This window comes from Neolamprologus multifasciatus, chromosome 11, assembly GCF_963576455.1.
Source record: "Neolamprologus multifasciatus chromosome 11, fNeoMul1.2, whole genome shotgun sequence".
In the NCBI taxonomy this organism is placed as follows: domain Eukaryota; kingdom Metazoa; phylum Chordata; class Actinopteri; order Cichliformes; family Cichlidae; genus Neolamprologus; species Neolamprologus multifasciatus.
In genome coordinates this window covers 27,358,965-27,378,909 of record NC_140449.1, presented here as the reverse complement: position 1 = coordinate 27,378,909, position 19,945 = coordinate 27,358,965, and the positions used below count along the sequence as shown (strand labels likewise).

The 19,945-nt window shown below is 39.8% G+C and overlaps 3 protein-coding genes across 5 annotated transcripts; all 3 read right to left on the bottom strand.

Annotated features, from left to right (window-relative positions):
* Positions 1-553: 553 nt before the first annotated feature.
* Positions 554-10,183, bottom strand: LOC146508682 (persulfide dioxygenase ETHE1, mitochondrial-like). 3 transcript variants are annotated; one of them, XM_085178568.1, is made up of 8 exons: positions 9,978-10,183; positions 5,499-5,616; positions 5,259-5,403; positions 3,350-3,498; positions 3,106-3,235; positions 2,914-3,003; positions 2,559-2,675; positions 554-2,405 (listed from the first exon to the last, which is right to left on the bottom strand). In XM_085178568.1, the coding sequence occupies exons 2-8, from the start codon at positions 5,535-5,537 to the stop codon at positions 2,359-2,361; spliced, it is 717 nt and encodes a 238-aa protein (XP_085034694.1). In that variant the 5' UTR covers positions 5,538-5,616; positions 9,978-10,183; the 3' UTR covers positions 554-2,358. The 3 variants fall into 3 exon arrangements, with proteins under 3 accessions (XP_085034694.1, XP_085034693.1, XP_085034695.1); XM_085178567.1 differs by lacking the exon at positions 9,978-10,183 and having other exon boundaries at positions 5,499-9,916; XM_085178569.1 differs by lacking the exon at positions 5,499-5,616 and having other exon boundaries at positions 555-2,405; positions 9,978-10,182.
* Positions 10,184-10,872: 689 nt separating this feature from the next.
* Positions 10,873-15,002, bottom strand: LOC146508681 (persulfide dioxygenase ETHE1, mitochondrial-like). Its single transcript, XM_085178572.1, has 7 exons — positions 14,689-15,002; positions 13,926-14,070; positions 12,961-13,109; positions 12,693-12,822; positions 12,465-12,554; positions 12,029-12,145; positions 10,873-11,940 (listed from the first exon to the last, which is right to left on the bottom strand). The coding sequence occupies exons 1-7, from the start codon at positions 14,719-14,721 to the stop codon at positions 11,897-11,899; spliced, it is 708 nt and encodes a 235-aa protein (XP_085034698.1). The 5' UTR covers positions 14,722-15,002; the 3' UTR covers positions 10,873-11,896.
* Positions 15,003-15,462: 460 nt separating this feature from the next.
* Positions 15,463-19,319, bottom strand: LOC146508680 (persulfide dioxygenase ETHE1, mitochondrial-like). Its single transcript, XM_085178571.1, has 7 exons — positions 18,844-19,319; positions 18,164-18,308; positions 17,577-17,725; positions 17,326-17,455; positions 17,103-17,192; positions 16,683-16,799; positions 15,463-16,539 (listed from the first exon to the last, which is right to left on the bottom strand). The coding sequence occupies exons 1-7, from the start codon at positions 19,033-19,035 to the stop codon at positions 16,493-16,495; spliced, it is 870 nt and encodes a 289-aa protein (XP_085034697.1). The 5' UTR covers positions 19,036-19,319; the 3' UTR covers positions 15,463-16,492.
* Positions 19,320-19,945: the final 626 nt, after the last annotated feature.

Below are 19,945 nucleotides of genomic sequence, written 5' to 3'. Positions count from 1 at the left end.
AAATTAACCTTTTTTTTTTTTAATTATTTGAATAAATATGAGTGCTTGTCTATAAATACACAAACAATACACACATGCTTTCAATTGTGTAATTTAAGTGATCTGGGTAGCTCTGTTTTGGAAGTTCAGTAAACGCTAGAAATGTGTTTTGGAGTTTGTACGTGCTTTTTGGAGTTTGTATATGCTTTAGAGTTTGTACGTGATTTGTCTCTAGGGGCCATATATAAACATATATAAATAAAACCCCTTTTTTTTACATTAGTAATTCCTTTTCTGCATAATTTTATACTATTGTTAATGATTAAATAATTAAAGCAACAAAACAACCTGAAGAGCCGGTTCGGAGCCGAAAGAGCCGGCTCTTTTTAGTGAGCCGAGCCGAAAGAGCCGGATCTCTAAAAAGAGCCGGAAATCCCATCACTAATCTGCACTTGACAGTGCAGCCTAGGCGGAAGCATAGTCAGAAGAAAAGTTGATAAAATAAATAAAAAAATTTGTATTGTTCGATATCGATTCAATATCGATACGAGTATTGTTGCACCCCTAATAAATAATAATCCATTTGCTGTTTAGATTTTTCAGTTTCCTGCTGATAGGAGTGCACTGTTGTCCTCATGTTTTAGACCTGTGCAATTCACTGTGTAAAACCAAAGAACTTTTAGTAACTTACCTGGATGCTTATTTTGAAGCACTGGTTTAAATTCATCTTAATGTCATTAATCACCATGAAAACTACAAAAGTGGCAGTTTAACTTCTTTTAGATTTAACTTGAGTGCCATGTCTCCTCTTCTTATACCTCTATATGTCTCTGGTTTAACTCACCAGATAGTTTTTACTGTGTTAGTAACTCAAAGTAACAGGCTACTATGGCATTTAATCTGGATTGATGGCACAACCTTAAACATAACACATGCTTCATAATTCTATATCAGTGCATCTTGTTTAGGTTATCTCTTTGTAAACAAACGGCTCTGCAGAATCATGCTGGACTAGAAATAGTGCTCTTTGGGATATTATTTTTGTATTATTAAGAAAAGTTTAAGGGCTATTCATGTGATTTAATTGCACTTACATAATGTAGAGGTATTTAAAAATGGTCAGACACACATTTTGACTATTAATCCCTGCAGATGTAACTATATTTTCCATAATGCTACTCAAAGCATGTATAATGTTGTATACAAGAGACTTGGGAAACATGGTAGATTCCAATTGTTCATTTTACCAGGATGGTTGTGTCTTTTTTCTAGCAGGCTATTTGAGAATACAAATACAGTAGAACACAATTTTCATTTATCTTGAACTCTGTTTTGTTTCATGACAGTATGGAGCATTCATATGTTTTTCAGACTACTAGATATTAAAAGTGCCAAACCACTTAGAAATGCCAGATGTATCAACAATAATGATTCATCTTTACAAATAATCTGTTAATTGTGGAAGTTCCTCAAACAAGTGCGGGCACTTGAAAACAAACATTTTGACTCAGGCCTCCAGAGGCTCAGGATCAATCCTCAGACGATCACACAGCTAACTCCCACATGAAGAAGTTTCTGTGACTGAGTCAGAGGGCAGCACACCCAAACAAACCTGTCTTGCGGGCTGATGATCTGTTAACTATGAGAACAGCTTGCACAGTCATTGGAAAATCTGGAAGCAGTTCTGATTCCTGGCATGAGCTCACTTTTTTGTACCTTCCTTTGATGATAATAAACATTAAAAAAAATCAAATTCCTGTTGGACATCTAAAGGAACTTATGAGATCACAAACAGATTGCAATGGCACATTGTGCAAGGAAAACCTGCCTTTATTGATTGTGAATGCAAATAGTGTAGTTTTAGTTCCCTGCTATGCAAAAAAGCCATTGCCTACACAAGACTGAAAGAGTGTGTGTGCATGCCTGCGTATCCTTGGCTAGGGGAGACCGGAACCACTGAAAAGGCCATGTGGAAGAACTCATTTGTCCCAGTTAAGCATTCATGAATACTAACTCAAACCTTGAATGGAACATTCCTACCCCAGTTTTCCTGCTCATAAATTTCCTTCCCAATTCACAATAACACATCTGAATGAACTACTTACATAAAAATGTAAACAACTTTACACCATTAACAAAGTATACCATTACGGTTTTTAAAATGCATTCATAAACAGCTAAAATAAACATAAATATACATTTTTAAATATAATGTAAGTAGCTTAACAGAAAATGATCACAACAGTTCAAAAATTAACTTTTACATTTACACAGGGAACCACAATAGAGCACTCTATGATAAGCAATTTCGATTAAAATGTAAATATCAATCATTTTGTGGTGGTGCTCAGGACTTTAGTAGAAGCCTTTTTCATCAGTTCAAATGCTGTGCACTCCACAAACCAGATTAGCAGGCACTGAAATATCTGCAAAAGTAGATGGAAAGTGTGTTTTTAGTAAATGTGACATTTGATGTAGCCAAACCAGTGAAAAAACATATTCTTTGGGACATGACTTAAGAATTGTATTTAGACAGAGGTGGTTGTTGGCTGAAATCCTGATGCCACTGTCTTTCATACCTATTTTTTTAGGCTTAGGGAGGTTCAGGTTGTTCATGATCTCCTCAAACTCCTCCATGCTCTTAGTCAAGCGTGGGTTATACTTGCGCTCCTCGCCCACTGTAGAAACCATCTGACCTGAAACGCAAAATTAGATGCAGACCAGCATGACAGTTTTAGTTTTTGTAGTTCTAAATTCTGCCAGATGTTAGATGTTATATACTACATCTGTACCAGTTCCTATGAGTGGGAAACAAATGGCCGATGTGGCTGAGCGTCAAATCTGTGCTGTTCGAAATTATTCACATCAGTGACTCTTAAGATATGCAATACACATTTACAAACATTTGCGTGCGAATGTGTGTTTTCAGCCAACCTAAGTAGTCATGTGCTGGGTAGATGAGGCACTCATCAGGCAGGGTGAAGATTTTCTCATGGACTGAATGGTAGAGCGTTTCGGCACAACCTTTAGAAGAAAAGCTATAAATCAGACAATTGCAATGGAAAACATAAGAAACACTGCCCCCTTGTGTTCATTTAGAAGAACCACAAAAGAGTGCATGCGTACCCTGCTGGAAGTCTGTCCTTCCACAGCCTCTAACGAGGAGAGCGTCACCAGTGAAAGCCATGCTCTGATCCCCAGTTACCAGTGTTATACACCCGTCAGTGTGTCCTGGTGTCTCTTTCACAGTCAGAGACTAAAGAAGAGAAAATGTAAATATCAAATCAAAGCATGTCAAATCAGTTTTATCAAACAACTGTATACAACACCTACAAACACTATTATAAACAAAGAGTGGTTTTCTTCTTACGAGTCTTCCAAAGGGGATATTGTCTCCCTCTGTTAAGTGGATGTCAGCAGTGGCACCACTGAATTTGGAGATGGCACTCTTCAGTCCAGCCACTCTTTGCTTCATCAGGCCAGTGCTTGTTATGTGGTCTGCGTGGCAGTGGGTGTTAACTACCAGAAAAATCACTGCATTTATCACCAATTGAAAGATTTAATATTGATTATTGGTATAAACTTATGCAATGTGTATATAGGTGAGACAGTCAATGTCCAGTTTATTAAGTACACTGGTTTCATCGCTCGTTATTGCTAATACTTAAGCAGCTAATCACATGGCAGAAAATTAATGTGTTTAGATATCTAGGCATATTCAAGCCAACTTACTGGAATTCAGACTGAGCATCACAGTGAGGACCAAAGGTGATTTAGGTGACTTTGAATGCAATACGGTTGATCATGTCACGTGGGCTTGTCCACCACTCATTACAACCAAGTTATGTGGAAGATGTGGTGGAGATCATGGATGTACAGCTGACAAATCTGCAGCAACTGTGTGATCTTATCATGTAAATACAGATTAACATCTCTGTTAACTTTTTAAAATTCAATGATAAAAAGACAGAGGTGATGGTTTTTGGTAGCCCCACTGAGACCCCCAATGTGTATGTAGATTCCCTGCCACAGTATGTTAAGCCAACTGTCACAAACCTGGGGGTCAAAGTGGACTCTGATCTGAAGTTTGACAATCAGATAAAAGCAGTGGTAAAATCTAGCTTCTTTCACCTCAGGCAGCTGGCAAAAATAAAGCCAATTCTTTCACGGCAGCACTTTGAGACAGTGATCCACGCCTTTGTTAGCACTCGGCTGGATTACTGTAATGCACTTTATATTGGGGTCAGTGCATCATATATCAGTCATCTACAGAGGGTGCAAAATGCCGCAGCTCGTCTTTTAACTGGCACTCGAAAGTTTGAGCACATTTCCCCTGTTTTAGCTTCACTTCACTGGCTGCCCATTTCTTTTAGGATTCATTTTAAAATTCTTTTATTTACTTTTAAAGCTCTCTATGGCCTAGCTCCATCTTATCTCTCTGAGCTGCTACAGCCTTATACACCCACCCGCTCTCTCAGGTCAGCTGATCAGCTGCTCCTGAAGATACCCAGGACTGGGCGTAAACTTAGAGGAGATCGTGCTTTTGCTGTAGCAGCTCCAAAACTGTGGAACGAGCTTCCTTTAGAGATTAGACAGGCCAGTTCTTTATCTGTTTTTAAGTCACTCTTGAAAACCCACCTCTTTACCCTGGCCTTTGACACCACGTGAGATGTTGTTTTTTTTATTTTAGTTGTTTTTTAGGTGATTCGATGCTGTTTTATCTTGTTTTTTGTTTTAATATAGGGCTGTTTTAATTTTATGTTTTATGTGTTTTATTTATTTATTTTGCTGTTTTCTGTTATTCTATTGTTTTAACTTATTTTCTGTACAGCACTTTGTTCCTGTGCTGGGTATTTTAAAGTGCTTTATAAATAAAATTGGATTGGATTGGATCTCTGAGGTATGTTTTCAGCACCTTGTTGAATCTATCCCATGAAGAATTAAGGCAGTTCTGAAAGCTAAAAGGATTCAGACATAGTACTAGCAATGTGTATCTAATAAACTGTCCAGTCAGTGTATGCTTTAAATCTGGCCTTTTTTAATTATTATTTTTAGACATATCCCCGCAGCCTTGTCTGCTATTGTCTACACTAAACAACGGTCACGGGGCAAGGAACGGACACACAGTTATTTCTTGCTCACTGCCATAATACAGATTAGTCTAATATTACATTTATGTTGCCCCTAATGTAAATGTATTTACAACATGGAGATGATAGGACAAACATTTCATACAACTGTCATAATTTATCGTTTAACTCTACCCTGGGAAGGTATACCTGCCACTGTTAGATTGAGTCCAAGTTCCTTTATGAGCTTCAGGTCCCGGTCAATGGTCTCCAGCACAGGATCAATGATGACAGCCTCCTTGGTGTTCGTGTCTGCAAGCAGGTAGGTGTACGTGCTGCTCTCTGACTCAAACAGCTAAATGAAAAAGAAAACAGAACAGTGAACAAAGCACAGGTGTGATTCAGCAATAAATAATAACAGGAAAGGCACAGTAAACATCGTGTCCTCACCATACTTAGACAGGGTGTGTCTGAGACACCACAAAACATGAGATGAGATGAGATGAGATAGCCTTTATTTGTCAGTTGCAGGTCTTTTGCCCACAACCGAGATGACAGACCTTGCCAACTGTACATACAATACACAAACATCACATTGGGGAGACAGGTCAGGCTAGGTAGCGAGAAAAAAAAAAACATTGAAATGTGTAACACAGAAGGATAATACAGGAATGCACAGATATCAACACACCATAGCACAATAAACACAGACAAGCAACATGGGAAAGAGTTCCAGTGTGTACATCTGATCTGGGACCGCTGCAATCGTTCGACTGCGCCTCCAACTGACCCGATGTCCACATCAGAGGGGAGGTAAGCGTTGGAGGTGGCGTTGGATCCGGGGTAGGGAGGGTGATGCGTCAGTGAGTGCTTATCAGTATATGTATGTGTGTGCGTGTCCATAGTTCAGCTGAGACAGTGTCCTTCGCCCTGCCAGGCTAAGTAAACAGTCTTCCAACCAACCCAGGTGGCCTTGCATGGAATGGGAAGGAACAGACTAAACACAGTCATTATCAGGGTGTTTTGTTCAGCTCCGGCCTTGCAGCTAGCGCCAAAGGGCTATCCGCATGAAGTGATGGTATTTTTTTACTTTAGTGCGAACAGCTCATATGAATTTCAAAGCAGTTCTACAGTCCAACACTGGTCTCTCAATCTCCCGTTGGAGAGCCGCGAGCTTCGCCATACTTGCGTTCTGTGATGTTCTCATTTCTTGTGCTCAAGGAGTCAATTTCTGAGAACTCACGGCAGTGTGCCTCCCCAAGATGTCATCCAATTTGCGCCGAGAGATGTTATTCCGGGCTAGCCCTTCCAAGATGTATCCAGTCTGCAGTCAGAGATCTTATTCTGAGTATTCACAGCAGCTGTAGCCTCTCCAAGATCTTACCCGTGCTGACTCAATGAGCCCATTTTGAGAAACTCACGCCTCTCCCATCGTTCCAATCCCAGCAGGCAGTCTTGTGGGGGTTTGAACAGCCGGTTCCACTTTCTTAATTCTTCGATAAGTCAGGGCCAAGCCAGCTCCGATCAGCCAGAACCCTGTTACCATGGTTGCGAATAGGTAGATATCTTCAGCACTCAGGCTCACCCAAGCCCAAACTTCTCGTTGAGAAAGGGGTGTCAATTGCATTTAGGGACCAGTTGATCCAATCCATAATTCCTCTTTTAGGTTTTAGAGAACAGACTGTGAGAGAATGTTCCAGGAAAAATACAAAAAAAAACACGAGACTAGACAAGGACATAAGCAGGGAAGATAAGGGAGAGGAGAAAAAGTGCGTCCGCCTCCTCCGAGAGGCAAAGAAAACATAATAAGAGACAGAACAGATCACGGTATGAACTACAGTCAAGAGTCACTTTATTAGGTATATATCTTGCTAGTAACACCCCCTTTTGAATTAAAAACTGCCTGAATCCTTTCTGGCATAGACTCAATAAGGTGCTAGAGATATATTGCACCACACTGACATGATATCATCACATAATTACTGCAGATTTGTTGGCTGCACATCTGAGATTCGAATCTCCTATCCCAAAGGTGCTCTACTGCATTAACATCTGGTGACTATGGAGTTTACCTGAGTACAGTAAGTTGATTTTCATGTTCAAGAAACCAGTTTAAGATGATATGAGCTTTGTGACATGCAACGTTATCCTGCTGAAGGCAACCATCCAAGTATGGATATGCTGTCGTCAAAGATGGATGGATAATGATCAGCAACATAACTCAGGCAGGCTGTGGTGTTTAACCGATTCTTTTAATCGATGGTTTTGTAGGGCAATCTATTTAAATCAGCCGTTTCTGTAACTTTCACATAAGCTTGTCTGCCACATTTAAAGACACTTAAATCACCTTTCTTCCACATTTTAATGCTCGGTTTTAACTTAAGCAGGTCATCTTGACGATCTACATACAGTGGGGCAAAAAAGTATTTAGTCAGCCACCGATTGTGCAAGTTCCCCCACTTAAAATGATGACAGAGGTCAGTAATTTGCACCAGAGGTACACTTCAACTGTGAGAGACAGAATGTGAAAAAAAAAATCCATGAATTCACATGGTAGGATTTGTAAAGAATTTATTCGTAAATCAGGGTGGAAAATAAGTATTTGGTCACCTCAAACAAGGAAAATCCCTGGCTCTCACAGACCTGTAACGTCTTCTGTAAGAAGCTTTTCTGTCCCCCACTCGTTACCTGTATGAATGGCACCTGTTTGACCTCATCATCTGTATAAAAGACACCTGTCCACAGCCTCAACCAGTCAGACTCCAAACTCCGCCATGGCCAAGACCAAAGAGCTTTCGAAGGACACCAGGAAAAGAATTGTAGACCTGCACCAGACTGGGAAGAGTGAATCTACAATAGGCAAGCAGCTTGGTGTGAAAAAATCAACTGTGGGAGCAATCATCAGAAAATGGAAGACATACAAGACCACTGATAATCTCCCTTGATCTGGGGCTCCACGCAAGATCTCATCCCGTGGGGTCAAAATGATCATGAGAACGGTGAGCAAAGATCCCAGAACCACACGGGGGGACCTGGTGAATGACCTGCAGAGAGCTGGGACCAAAGTAACAAAGGTCACCATCAGTAACACACTACAACGGCAGGGAATCAAATCCCGCAGTGCCAGACGTGTTCCGCTGCTGAAGCCAGTGCATGTCCAGGCCCGTCTGAAGTTTGCCAGAGAGCACATGGATGATACAGCAGAGGATTGGGAGAATGTCATGTGGTCAGATGAAACCAAAGTAGAACTTTTTGGTATAAACTCAACTCGTCGTGTTTGGAGGAAGAAGAATACTGAGTTGCATCCCAAGAACACCATACCTACTGTGAAGCATGGGGGTGGAAACATCATGCTATGGGGCTGTTTTTCTGCCAAGGGGACAGGACGACTGATCCGTGTTAAGGACAGAATGAATGGGGCCAAGTATCGTGAGATTTTGAGCCAAAACCTCCTTCCATCAGTGAGAACTTTGAAGATGAAACGAGGCTGGGTCTTCCAACATGACAATGATCCAAAACACACCGCCCGGGCAACAAAGGAGTGGCTCCGTAAGAAGCATTTGAAAGTCCTGGAGTGGCCTAGCCAGTCTCCAGACCTCAACCCCATAGAAAATCTGTGGCGGGAGTTGAAAGTCCGTGTTGCTCGGCGACAGCCCCAAAACATCACTGCTCTTGAGAAGATCTGCATGGAGGAATGCGCCAAAATACCAGCTACTGTGTGTGCAAACCTGGTAAAGACCTATAGTAAACGTTTGACCTCTGTTATTGCCAACAAAGGTTATGTTACAAAGTATTGAGTTGTATTTTTGTTATTGACCAAATACTTATTTTCCACCCTGATTTACGAATAAATTCTTTACAAATCCTACCATGTGAATTCATGGATTTTTTTTTTTCACATTCTGTCTCTCACAGTTGAAGTGTACCTCTGGTGCAAATTACTGACCTCTGTCATCATTTTAAGTGGGGGAACTTGCACAATCGGTGGCTGACTAAATACTTTTTTGCCCCACTGTACCTAAATGCACTGAGCTGCTGCCATGTGATTAGCCGATTAGATATTTGTGTTTGTTCAACAAGCAGGCCTCCGTAAAGGGGCTGATGAGTATCTCTGTAATCAATGCAAAATGTTTACTTCTTAAACATTTACCAAGTTGCCCATTAATTCTGCGTTTATGACCACCTCAAAAGGAAATTGCAGTTGGTGACAGAATCACTTACTGATATACTTGCTCATTGTGATGTGTCTGGGCATATCATACAACAACTTCAACAATTGTTAAACAAGCAGGAGTTTTCTTTCTTGAAATGCCTTTTTTTAAAGATGGCATGTGATCAATTTATCAGCTGGTTTCAAATATTAGAATAAAAAAAAATGTAGGGTCATATAGCAGCAATTTTCATCACATGATGCATGCACATGATGTATACTTCATTAAGCATTCCCATGCAAAGCTACTTTCTACATCTATATGTTTTTTGAAGACACATATTTTGCTGTTTTGCAGATGTAGGTAGTAGTAATAGTGTAGCTATATGAATGTAGCTGCGCTACTTTTATTTAAGTACATCTAACGCATTTTGTTTAGCAATTATGGAAAAGAAACTTCAAAACTTTTGGGACTTTTGCTCAGCTGTCATTTCCTTGTAATACCACTTTTATCAGGATGCAGGACACCACACAAGAGTCTGAAAATCCAAAATTTGTTTGGATAGACAGCTGAGCACAAAAACCCACCTGAACTTTAAAGGAACTAATGCAGAAAGGAACTTCGTAGAAAGAAAACAAGATGCTAACGGCTAAAGCTACCGAGCTCACTTCCCACAACACCGGTGGTACAAAAAAACTACAAGTACTCTTGCCTCTTCGTTACCACATATGGTTGTAAACAAACAGGAGCAAGCCATCAAAATATGCCGACAGACTACCTGTCTGAAGAGGAGCCCTTCCGTCTTTGCCATCCTGGCTCAGTGCGATCTGCTGGTAACCCGTAGCGTCTGAAAAACAGTGCTTCAACCGGGACAGACGCATCTGTTTTGTTTCCTAATTCGAGTCCCCTGCATTTGTCCTGAGTCGTCCCAGGAATGTCAACAAGCCACACCCAACAACAATCGTGGATCAGTGACCACACCCACCTACCTACTTACCTACTTCCCTAACAGTGGCTGGTTTCGATATGGGAGACATGGGCCATTGCCCAGGGCGGAAGCGTGGTGGGGGCGGCATCATAGCTTCGGCAAAAAAAAGTTGCTCGCACCCACGCTGCCCCGACATTATGTCAGTGCATTTTGGGGATTGCATGGGCACCGATCGGTTTTGCATTGCCTATTTGCGAAGAGTAAGGGCGCCCTCCATTTACGAGGTGCGGCTGCTGCCAGCTGCACAGGGAGGAGAGGGGCGGGACGGCGGGGTGGCTGGCTCACAAAATAAAACTAAATAGCAACAAACCAACAAACTAGGGCTGTTAACGTTAACAACGTCATCTCGATTAACGCAATCAACCATCTGGAGCGCAGAATGACTTAAAATCCCTGAAATGTCTCTGTCTCAGTCGACGCATTTCGGGCAGTTTGTCCATTCTGCGCTCTGCTCCAGATGGGTTGATTGCGTTAAAAATGTGTGAATATGGGTGAAGCCTAAAGAAGCCATATTTAGTAAGAAATCTTTATGGTTTTGGAGGTTTTCTTTTGTCAGTAGAACATGATTTGGCTAAAATGATTTTAAAGGTGAAACATGTAGAGACTGCTTGTAAGTCACTAAGTGTTGGAGAATGAAAGGACAGCCAGAAAACTTAAAATAAATGAAATGTGAAATCATATTAATAATAATAATTAAATGGATTTTATTTTAAAATAGTTTAACAGGCCCTGTTAATAGCATAGACACAATAGTAGTCATAACAGGAACCAGTAAGGTAGCCACAGAATAGTTCATTAAATCCAGAAAGTCCAAGAGAGTCGTTTTCTTTTAGTATTGTAGATATGTGTGCCTATCACCAAGTTTGCATGAAAGAGACTCTAAAACATTTGTTGAAGGCTGATTTTAATATTTATGAGATTTTATTTTAAATTGTTTCTAAATGTGGTGCCATTTACACAATAACAGCTTTGTTTTAAAACTCCTTCATACACACCCATTGGATGAGCCATCATGAGCATTAAACTGAGAAAGTGTGGCATCACCACATATCTGTGGGGAACGGTTGCTATGAAAAACAAATGATAGTAACTAAAAAATAACATTAAAATAGTTTTTTTTTCTAAATTACTTAATGATTGAAATCCAACTGAACAACATGAAAAAGTACACCATCTTTCAATTCTAAGCTTTTACATATCACATTATAATTATCTGATCTCTAACAGTTCATGAAAGTAGATGAAATATAACCTCAGATGATCAACACAACATGACTATGATTCAGTGTCATTATTTATTTAACAGAATCTAAACCAAGTTACAAAGTTTTTATAGTAAGCTGTTATGTCCTGCTATGCAAAAAAGCCTTTTCCTGCACAGAAGCTTTCATGATTACTAACCTAACCTTGAGGAGAATGTTCGTATATGAACTTTCCTGCTCATAAGTAATTCATAACAAATCATCTGAAAAATTTGCTTACATTCAAGAAACTCTATTAACGTTTGTTCTTACATAGAGACATTTAAAATGTATTGAAATAGCAATTCAAGTATATACCTTATATGTATACCATACAGAATCATTAAAAAGCACTTTATAGTAAACATTTTGACCAATGTCCCACAAAATAGAGATGCAAATGTTAATTATTCTACAATTATGTGTTTTCATTATTATCCTCTTGTGGAGCACATTCAGTCCACACATTTAGTCTTGAAGTCCACAAACCAGATTAGCAGGCACTGCAGTTGCTGCAAAAAAATTAAAAAAAATGTGCTTTTTACTGGAAAGCATAGTTGGTTGCAGAACTGTAAATATGATAGTTTATTTTTTTCTTACCCATTTTTTTGGGATTGGGCAGGTTCAGGTTGTTCATGATATCTGCAAACTCCTCCATGGTCTTTGTTAGGCGTGGATTAAACCTGCGCTCCTCGCCGACTGACGAAGCCATCCGACCTGAAACACAAAACAGATGGAGACCAGTGTATCAGCCAGATGCTACACCCTGAACATGTTTCCAGTCCATTTCAGAGCTAGAAAAAAATGGAGCTGGCACACAACAGTTGCCCTGTAAAAACCTAAAAACAGAACATACTATACAGATTGCAGAGGAGCTGTACCGACTCCTGTCAGCAGAAAACTAATGAATTTAATTTTGCTATGCTTTTATATATGATGTAATGCTTACTACACAATACACAATAGTGCTATATAAACCATTCCCTTCAGTGATTAGTAACATGTATAAATATTTGGGGATGTGTTTTCAGCCAACCTAAGTAGTCATGTGCTGGGTAGAGGAGGCACTCATCAGGCAGGGTGAAGATCTTCTCATGGACTGACTTGTAAAGCCTTTTGGCACAACCTTAAGAAAATAAGGCAAAGGTTAGACAACTGCAAAGGAAAACTGATACTGTACTCCCCCCTTTTCCAACAAGAATAAAAATCATAGAAACGCAAAATGAACAAAAACACAAGCATAAAGCAAAAAGAGTGTGCGTACCCTGCTGGAAGTCTGTCCTGCCACAGCCTCTAATGAGGAGAGCGTCACCAGTGAAAGCCATAGCCTGATCCCCAGTTACCAGGGTTATACACCCATCAGTGTGTCCTGGTGTCTCTCTCACAATCAGGCACTAAAGGAAGCAAAAGAAGAATGTCAAGGCATGTTAGTTAAATGGATTTTATTAAACAAATGCAACAAAAGGTTTTAGGTATTTACAAAATAACTGTACGCACACGATATTGCAAACAAATAATGTTTTTCTTCTTACGTGTCTTCCAAAGGGGATCTTGTCTCCCTCTGTTAAGTGGATATCAGCAGATGCACCACTGCATTTGGAAATGGCACTCTTCAGTCCAGGTACTCTTTTCTTCATTGGTCCTGTGCTTGTTATGTGGTCTGCATGGCAGTGTGTGTTAACTATCAGCAAAATAAAGATAATGTAGGTCAATATAAAGCTGGAATATAATTGAGCCTTGTGGTACACCCTCCAATCAGTTTAGCGAGTAGGGAGTTGGACACTTTTTTCCTTTTCAGAACACCTTTGATTCCTCGTCACAGATTCAACTAAGTGTTAGAGATTTTGGTCCATGTAGCATGTAGGCATGACAGCATCCCACTGTTACTGCAGATTTGTCAGCTACACATCCATGACGCTAATCTCCCTTTCACCACAGTCTATTGAATTAAGACCGTGTGACTCTGGAGGCCATTTGAGTACAGAAACCAGACTTTGTGACTTGCCTTATTATGGTGATTGAAGCAGCCATCAGAAAATAGGTACACTGTGATCACAAAAAGATCGACATCAGTAACTCAGGTAGGCTGTGAGGTATAAACGATGCTTAGTTGGTAGTAACGGGCCGAAAGTGTGCGAAAGCCGAAAGCCCATATGCGTCAAGTTTCTTTGAATCACCTTTCCCCTTTTCTGATGCTTGGACTGAACTTCAAGAGGCTATCTTAATGATGTCTACATGCGTAAATGCACTGTTTTTAAATATGTGTATTAAATAGGTGTATCCAATGAAGTGGCTGGTAAGTGTATTTCCAATTCGGAAAGATATATGTATTACACTAGCAGGAGTCCTTTCATACAAATAGCACCACCTACACTTAACAACGTTTTTGGGTCAGAAATAAACAATCATTTCTGAACCAGGTAAAATATTTATGCTGCTCCTAATTTGTATTTGCAGGTTGAGAAAGATGGGATTCTGTGTTAATTTATGTAGATACCTGCCACTTTCAGTTTGAGTCCAAGTTCGCTTACGAATTTCAGGTCCCTGTCAATGGTCTCCAGCACAGGATCAATGATGACAGCCTCCTTGGTGTCTGCGTCTGCCAGCAGGTAGGTATATGTGGAGCTCTCTGACTCAAACAGCTAAATGTTGGAGGGGAAGCACACAGCAGCAATCAGCAATAACTAACAATAAATGGGAGCGGTAGTAAAGGTTACATTATTATCATTTCTCCTCACTTGTGATTATAGATAACGTGTGCTTTGTGTGTCTACGGTAGCCAAAGAGAGACATTTTCATACGAAGCTTGAAATAAAGTTTTGCACTTTGTACTCTACCACATTTATTCAGAAGCTATTAGCATTAGTTATATGGCAGGGATATAAATTATTAATCAAGAAATAATTTCTATTTTAGATTAAGATGCTAAGCAGAGTATCAGGTAATTCAGATTTGTTCTTTCATCAACTTAAAAGTAATATCAAACATATTAACAATATGATATGCATCTCTGAAGTGGGTAATTTGAGCAGGTTTTCTTTCACTTAAGGTACTTTATAGTGATGCTATTCCTTTTTAGACAAACAAACTTTTTATATTTTGTTTTCTGCACTCCTACTTTCACTTTAGTAGAAGATCTAAAAACATCTTCCACCACTATGTAAACTGGTTAATCTAAACTCAACAATTTTGAACAATATTTTTTTCAGAACAGATCGTTTTAAACAAGTGCAAAACATCCAAATATGAGGTGAACATACCTGTCTGAAGAGGAGTCCCTTTACCATTGCCATCCTTGCACAGTATGAGCAGCTGGTAACTGGCAGCGTTTTAATCGGGACAGAAACACAAACTCTGGGTTGCTGTGTAAAGCATGACTATTTAAAACCTTAACCACACCTACCTGCCTACCTACATGTCTGCCTACCTGCCTTGGTAACGCCCCCAAATTAGAATAATTTTCAGAATTCATCATGATAAAAAGGAAGAACATCACGTACTACACACTATCTTTATGATCATCATCAATAGTATTATTGTTAATAATATTACTGATAATAAGATGAAGAAGAATTTAAACACTTTTAAGTGTTTTACTTTTATAAAAGTTAGACTTAGAGAAGTATCTTCGCTGTTAGAGCTTTTTCCCATATAGATTTTTCAGTCACATTTCTCCTTATAATGGCTCTCTAATTAAACTAATTTTAACGTAAAGTCACTCAAGGTCACAGACCACTGCGGCTCGCCGTTTTATTGGGAACAACCACAACTATCTATTTAATAATGCTCGTATCAGTACATCTTGTTTTTTTTAGCTATTCACTGACTGTGAACTTGATCATAAATCTCTGGGTCAAGCTGAGATAATTTGACTTTTATTTCAGATCACACAGACACAATACTGAATCCTAGATTTTACAATATGCTACTCAAAAGCACATGCAATGTTGCATTCAAGACACTTTGAATGCACAGTAGAGAGAGGCGTTTACTGAGCAGGCTGTTTGAGGATTGAAATAAAGCTCTACACCATGTTCATTCAACTTGGAATTTATTTAATGACAATCTTTGGTGAATATGAGACATCCATATTCACTCGGGTTTTCAGGCTCAAACCATCATCACCACAGGGCTTCATCCATAGCAGCAAAAGATATAAAAAGTCGGAGTTAACCTGGTGTTCCCCCATGAAGAGAGAACCAGAATTGATACATACAACTGATGTGGTGCTCTCTTAATAAAAGGCAATAGTAAAAAGTTATATTCACATGAAATCACTTGCTTATAAACATTTTAATTCTGGCCTCCAAAAACCTCAGGCTCAAACTGTCATACAGCTGCAAGTTTGTGTGGCTGAGTCAAAGGGAAGCACTCTAAAACAAACCCGTCTTACTGGCTGAGGATCTGTTAAATACAAGAACAGCATGCATGGGTCACTGCAGTCTGATTCCTTCTTTTAGAGATAGAGAGTAAGTAATAATCATCATTTTCAACATATAAAAGGAACCTGTGAGCTCATAATGCTATGACATGTTGTGCAGTAACATCTTAGCTGTTATTGGTTTTAAATGCAAACAGCATACGTTTTATTTTCCTGCTATTAAAAGAGGCTACTGCTTGTGGTACTGTGAGTGTGTGAGGCCTTGACTACACGACACAATTGTACCTTTTAAGCATTCACAAATTCTAAACTGAACCTTCAGTGTAACAATCCTATCCAAGCTTTCCTCTTCCTCCCCAAATTTACACATAATAACAAATCTGAATAAAGTCAACTTACTTTTAACTTTACACAGTTAACAAAGGGTACCATTACTGTTCTTTCATCAAATACAGATATTAATTATTTTGAATATCCAAAATAGAAGCAGATTTATTTCAAGTACAATTGATCAGTAGCTGCACTATAAATGATAACAGCAATTAAAATATACAGTTTAGATTTAGACACAGAACCACAATAAGGCACTTTATGGCAAGCAGTTTGATTAATTCTGCTAAACAGACACAGAATGTCTATCACTGTGCAATGATGTCATTGGTATCGTCTTTCGTGCAGCACATTCAAACATGGTGCAGTCCACAAACCAGATTAGCGGGCACTGAAATATCTGCAACAGAACAAGGGAAAAAATGTTTATAGTAAATGTGACGCCCAGCACGTAAAACCTGTGGTGACGTCTCATAGGCACGAGAACTAGAAATGTGGAGATGACATGGATAGTGAAAGGCTGTAGATACTATTGTTAAATACCTAATTTTTTAGGCTTAGGGAGGTTCAGGTTGTTCATGATCTTCACAAACTCCTCCATGCTCTTAGTCAAGCGTGGGTTAAACTTGCGCTCCTCGCCCACTGTAGAAACCGTCTGACCTGAAACGCAAAAACAGATGCAGACCAGTGTGACACGTTTAGTCTTCGTGGTCCTGATTTTTGTCACATGTTAAATCTGGTCAATGAAAACATTTATAGAGAAACATGCTTCTGACACACAAAAGATGCACTATAAAAACAACATGTATACAACATCTGTTCCAGCTCCCATTAGTGGGAAATTAATAGCTTTACATTTTTAGTGCTTTTAAGCACAAGCTGAAAATCTGTATTACATAAAACCATTCACACTAATGACTCTATAAAATACATAAATGTGTGTCTGCATGTGTTTCAGCCAACCTAAGTAGTCATGTGCTGGGTAGATGAGGCAGTGGTCAGGGAGGGTGTAGATTTTCTCCTGGATTGACTGGTAGAGCCTTTTGGCACAACCTTAAGAAATGAGAGAAAACTTAGAAAACTGCTAAAGGCAATGGCTGTAATACTGCCCCCTTGTGTTCATGCAGAAACACTACAAATGAAAATGAACAAAAACACAAGCATAAAGCCAAAAGTGCATGTGTACCCTGCTGGAAATCTGTCCTGCCACAGCCTCTAATGAGGAGAGCATCACCAGTGAAAGCCATAGTCTGATCCCCAGTTACCAGCGTTATACACCCATCAGTGTGTCCTGGTGTCTCTCTCACAGTCAGAGACTAAAGAAGAGAAAAGACAAGTGTCATGTTAAATCAGTTTTATCAAGCAAACAAAACCAAACAGGTATGCAACACCTACAAACACTCCATCATAAAAAAAAGAACTTTTTTTTCGCCATACGTGTCTTCCAAAGGGGATCTTGTCTCCCTCTTTTAGGTGGATATCAGCAGATGCACCACTGAATTTGGAGATGGCACTCTTCAGTCCGGCAAGTCTTTTCTTCATTAGGCCAGTACTTGTTATGTGGTCTGCATGGCAGTGGGTGTTAACTTAAAAAAATAAAAAGAAAGTTTGAATGCGAGTCAAGATTACTGTATATTTTAATCTGCATATAAGAAGAGTCAGTGGAACACAGATCAGTGCAAAATCATTTCATAATATTTACTCTTAAGTATTATTTTATAATATAATATATACATACATACGTGTATGTATATAAATACACATTAACGTATATTGGCTCAGGGACAGAGACTCAATTTCAATTTCCCCCGGAAAACAGACGTTTAAAGAGGGAAATACAAACAAACAAGTCCAGTACTATATTTATTTTGGCCCCAAGGGTAATAATGAAGTATGTTTTCATAAAGTTCATTCAAGCTTTAAGTAGGGCTGATCTGAAAATGCATCTTAGTGTCAGGGTTAGGAAGATGGAGCACATTTCCTTAAGTTGTTATGTTTTAACTCAACTTTGGGAAGGTAGGTACCTGCCACTGTCAATTTGAGTCCAAGTTCGCTTACGAATTTCAGGTCCCTGTCAATGGTCTCCAGCACAGGATCGATGATGACAGCCTCCTTGGTGTCTGCGTCTGCCAGCAGGTAGGTGTACGTGCTGCTCTCTACTTCAAACAACTAAAGGGGGGAGGAGGGGGAAAAAAAGGTGAGTACACAGGTGTGACTCAGTAATAAATAAAAACCATAGCGCAAGGGTAACAAGGGTTACACACTCATTCATAGACAATGTTTGTAAGAGACCAAAAAACTGAAAGAAAGAACAGATTATAATATAGAGCAACTTGTTATCATATAAACACATCCGTATCAACTGTGTCAGGAAGCATTCAGGGGTCATACATATGCCCCTGAAAGATTAGCTGTCAAGTTTTAGTATCCGAAACAAAACTGCGCATAGATCAACTTAAAGGGTTGTTTGACTCGAAAATGAACCACATAATTCATCCAACAACCTAACTTGGTCGCGCATTAAAAGAACTAAAATTAAATGCTCCTTAACAGAAATATAACAATGAGCTAAATGCTACCTCGCTTCCTACTTAACGCTCCAAAGACGGTTGCAAAACATCCTAAAGAAAATGTCGTTTTCTTCCTGAAGGCAGGTTGATCCAAACAGGCGCAAAATGACAAGGTATAATCATTTATAACCTACCTGTCTGAAGAAGAGTCCATCCGTCGTTGCTATCCTGGCGCAGTAGGATCTGCTGGTTACCCATAGCGGCTGAGCTCCAGTGCTAAAGCCGGGGCAGAAGCGCCTGCTCTGGGCTGCCGCGTTTGTCCTGAGCCGTAGCGTCGAAGCCAGGGCCCGCTGAACGGGCGTCACTCTGCTTATTACCGAACACATTGTCGCCGATTTGTCCTGATTTGAACCTCTTGATAGCGGGCAACACTACCGCACGTACGCGTAGGTTCCGCAGAGAGAGACAGTGGGTAGTAGCACTATGAACTCTGTGTTATCTGCCGCTTATCACACTGACTGTCAATCAGTCCTTGGAAAAAACAACACTCCACTGTCACCAGCTGCTTTTACGGGCTGGAGCCATGCCAACTTGTTTCTTATTAAGCGGTAAAAATGGGTTAATGGGTAAGTGAAGCTGCCGGCTAACTTCCTGCACAGCTGAGTACCGTCTTCGCCGTCCTCAGTGAGACGCATGCGTCCTGGAATGAGGGGCCTGGCAATGTACACAACAACGTAGCAGCGGCCTACGTGACATTTACGCTGTCAGGCAAGTAAACATCGTCCAAACACAACCTTGTATAAAACGCTCAGTGATCCGCTTTAGTGGAGTGATACGCATGGAGAACAAACAACCAAAAAAAAAAAAAGCTTTGTGATGACCTACATGAAAACAGTATTTGCTCCCTTTGTCGTTTTGGTTTTTTTTTTAAGTCTAACTTGCATGTTTCAGATCCTCAAACAAATTTTGATAAGATCATGCAAGTAAATACAAAATGCATGTTTAACTGATAATTTCATTGGCAGCAAGAAATGCAATCAAGCGTTTATGATAACTGGAAATGACTCTTTTATATCACCATAGAGGAGTTTTGGCCCTCTCTTCTTTAAAGAATTGCTGTAGAAAGTGCTTAAGCATGAAGGGCCGGTTTAAAGTCATATCAAAGCACCAAAGTCCACATAGTAACTAGGCCAATCAGACTTGCTGGTGAGTTTCCGATTATTGCCCGATCATAACTCAAATGCCTTTGATCTTCAGAGCACGAAATGATTCCTTTAGGATCTTTTGGGAGAGAGC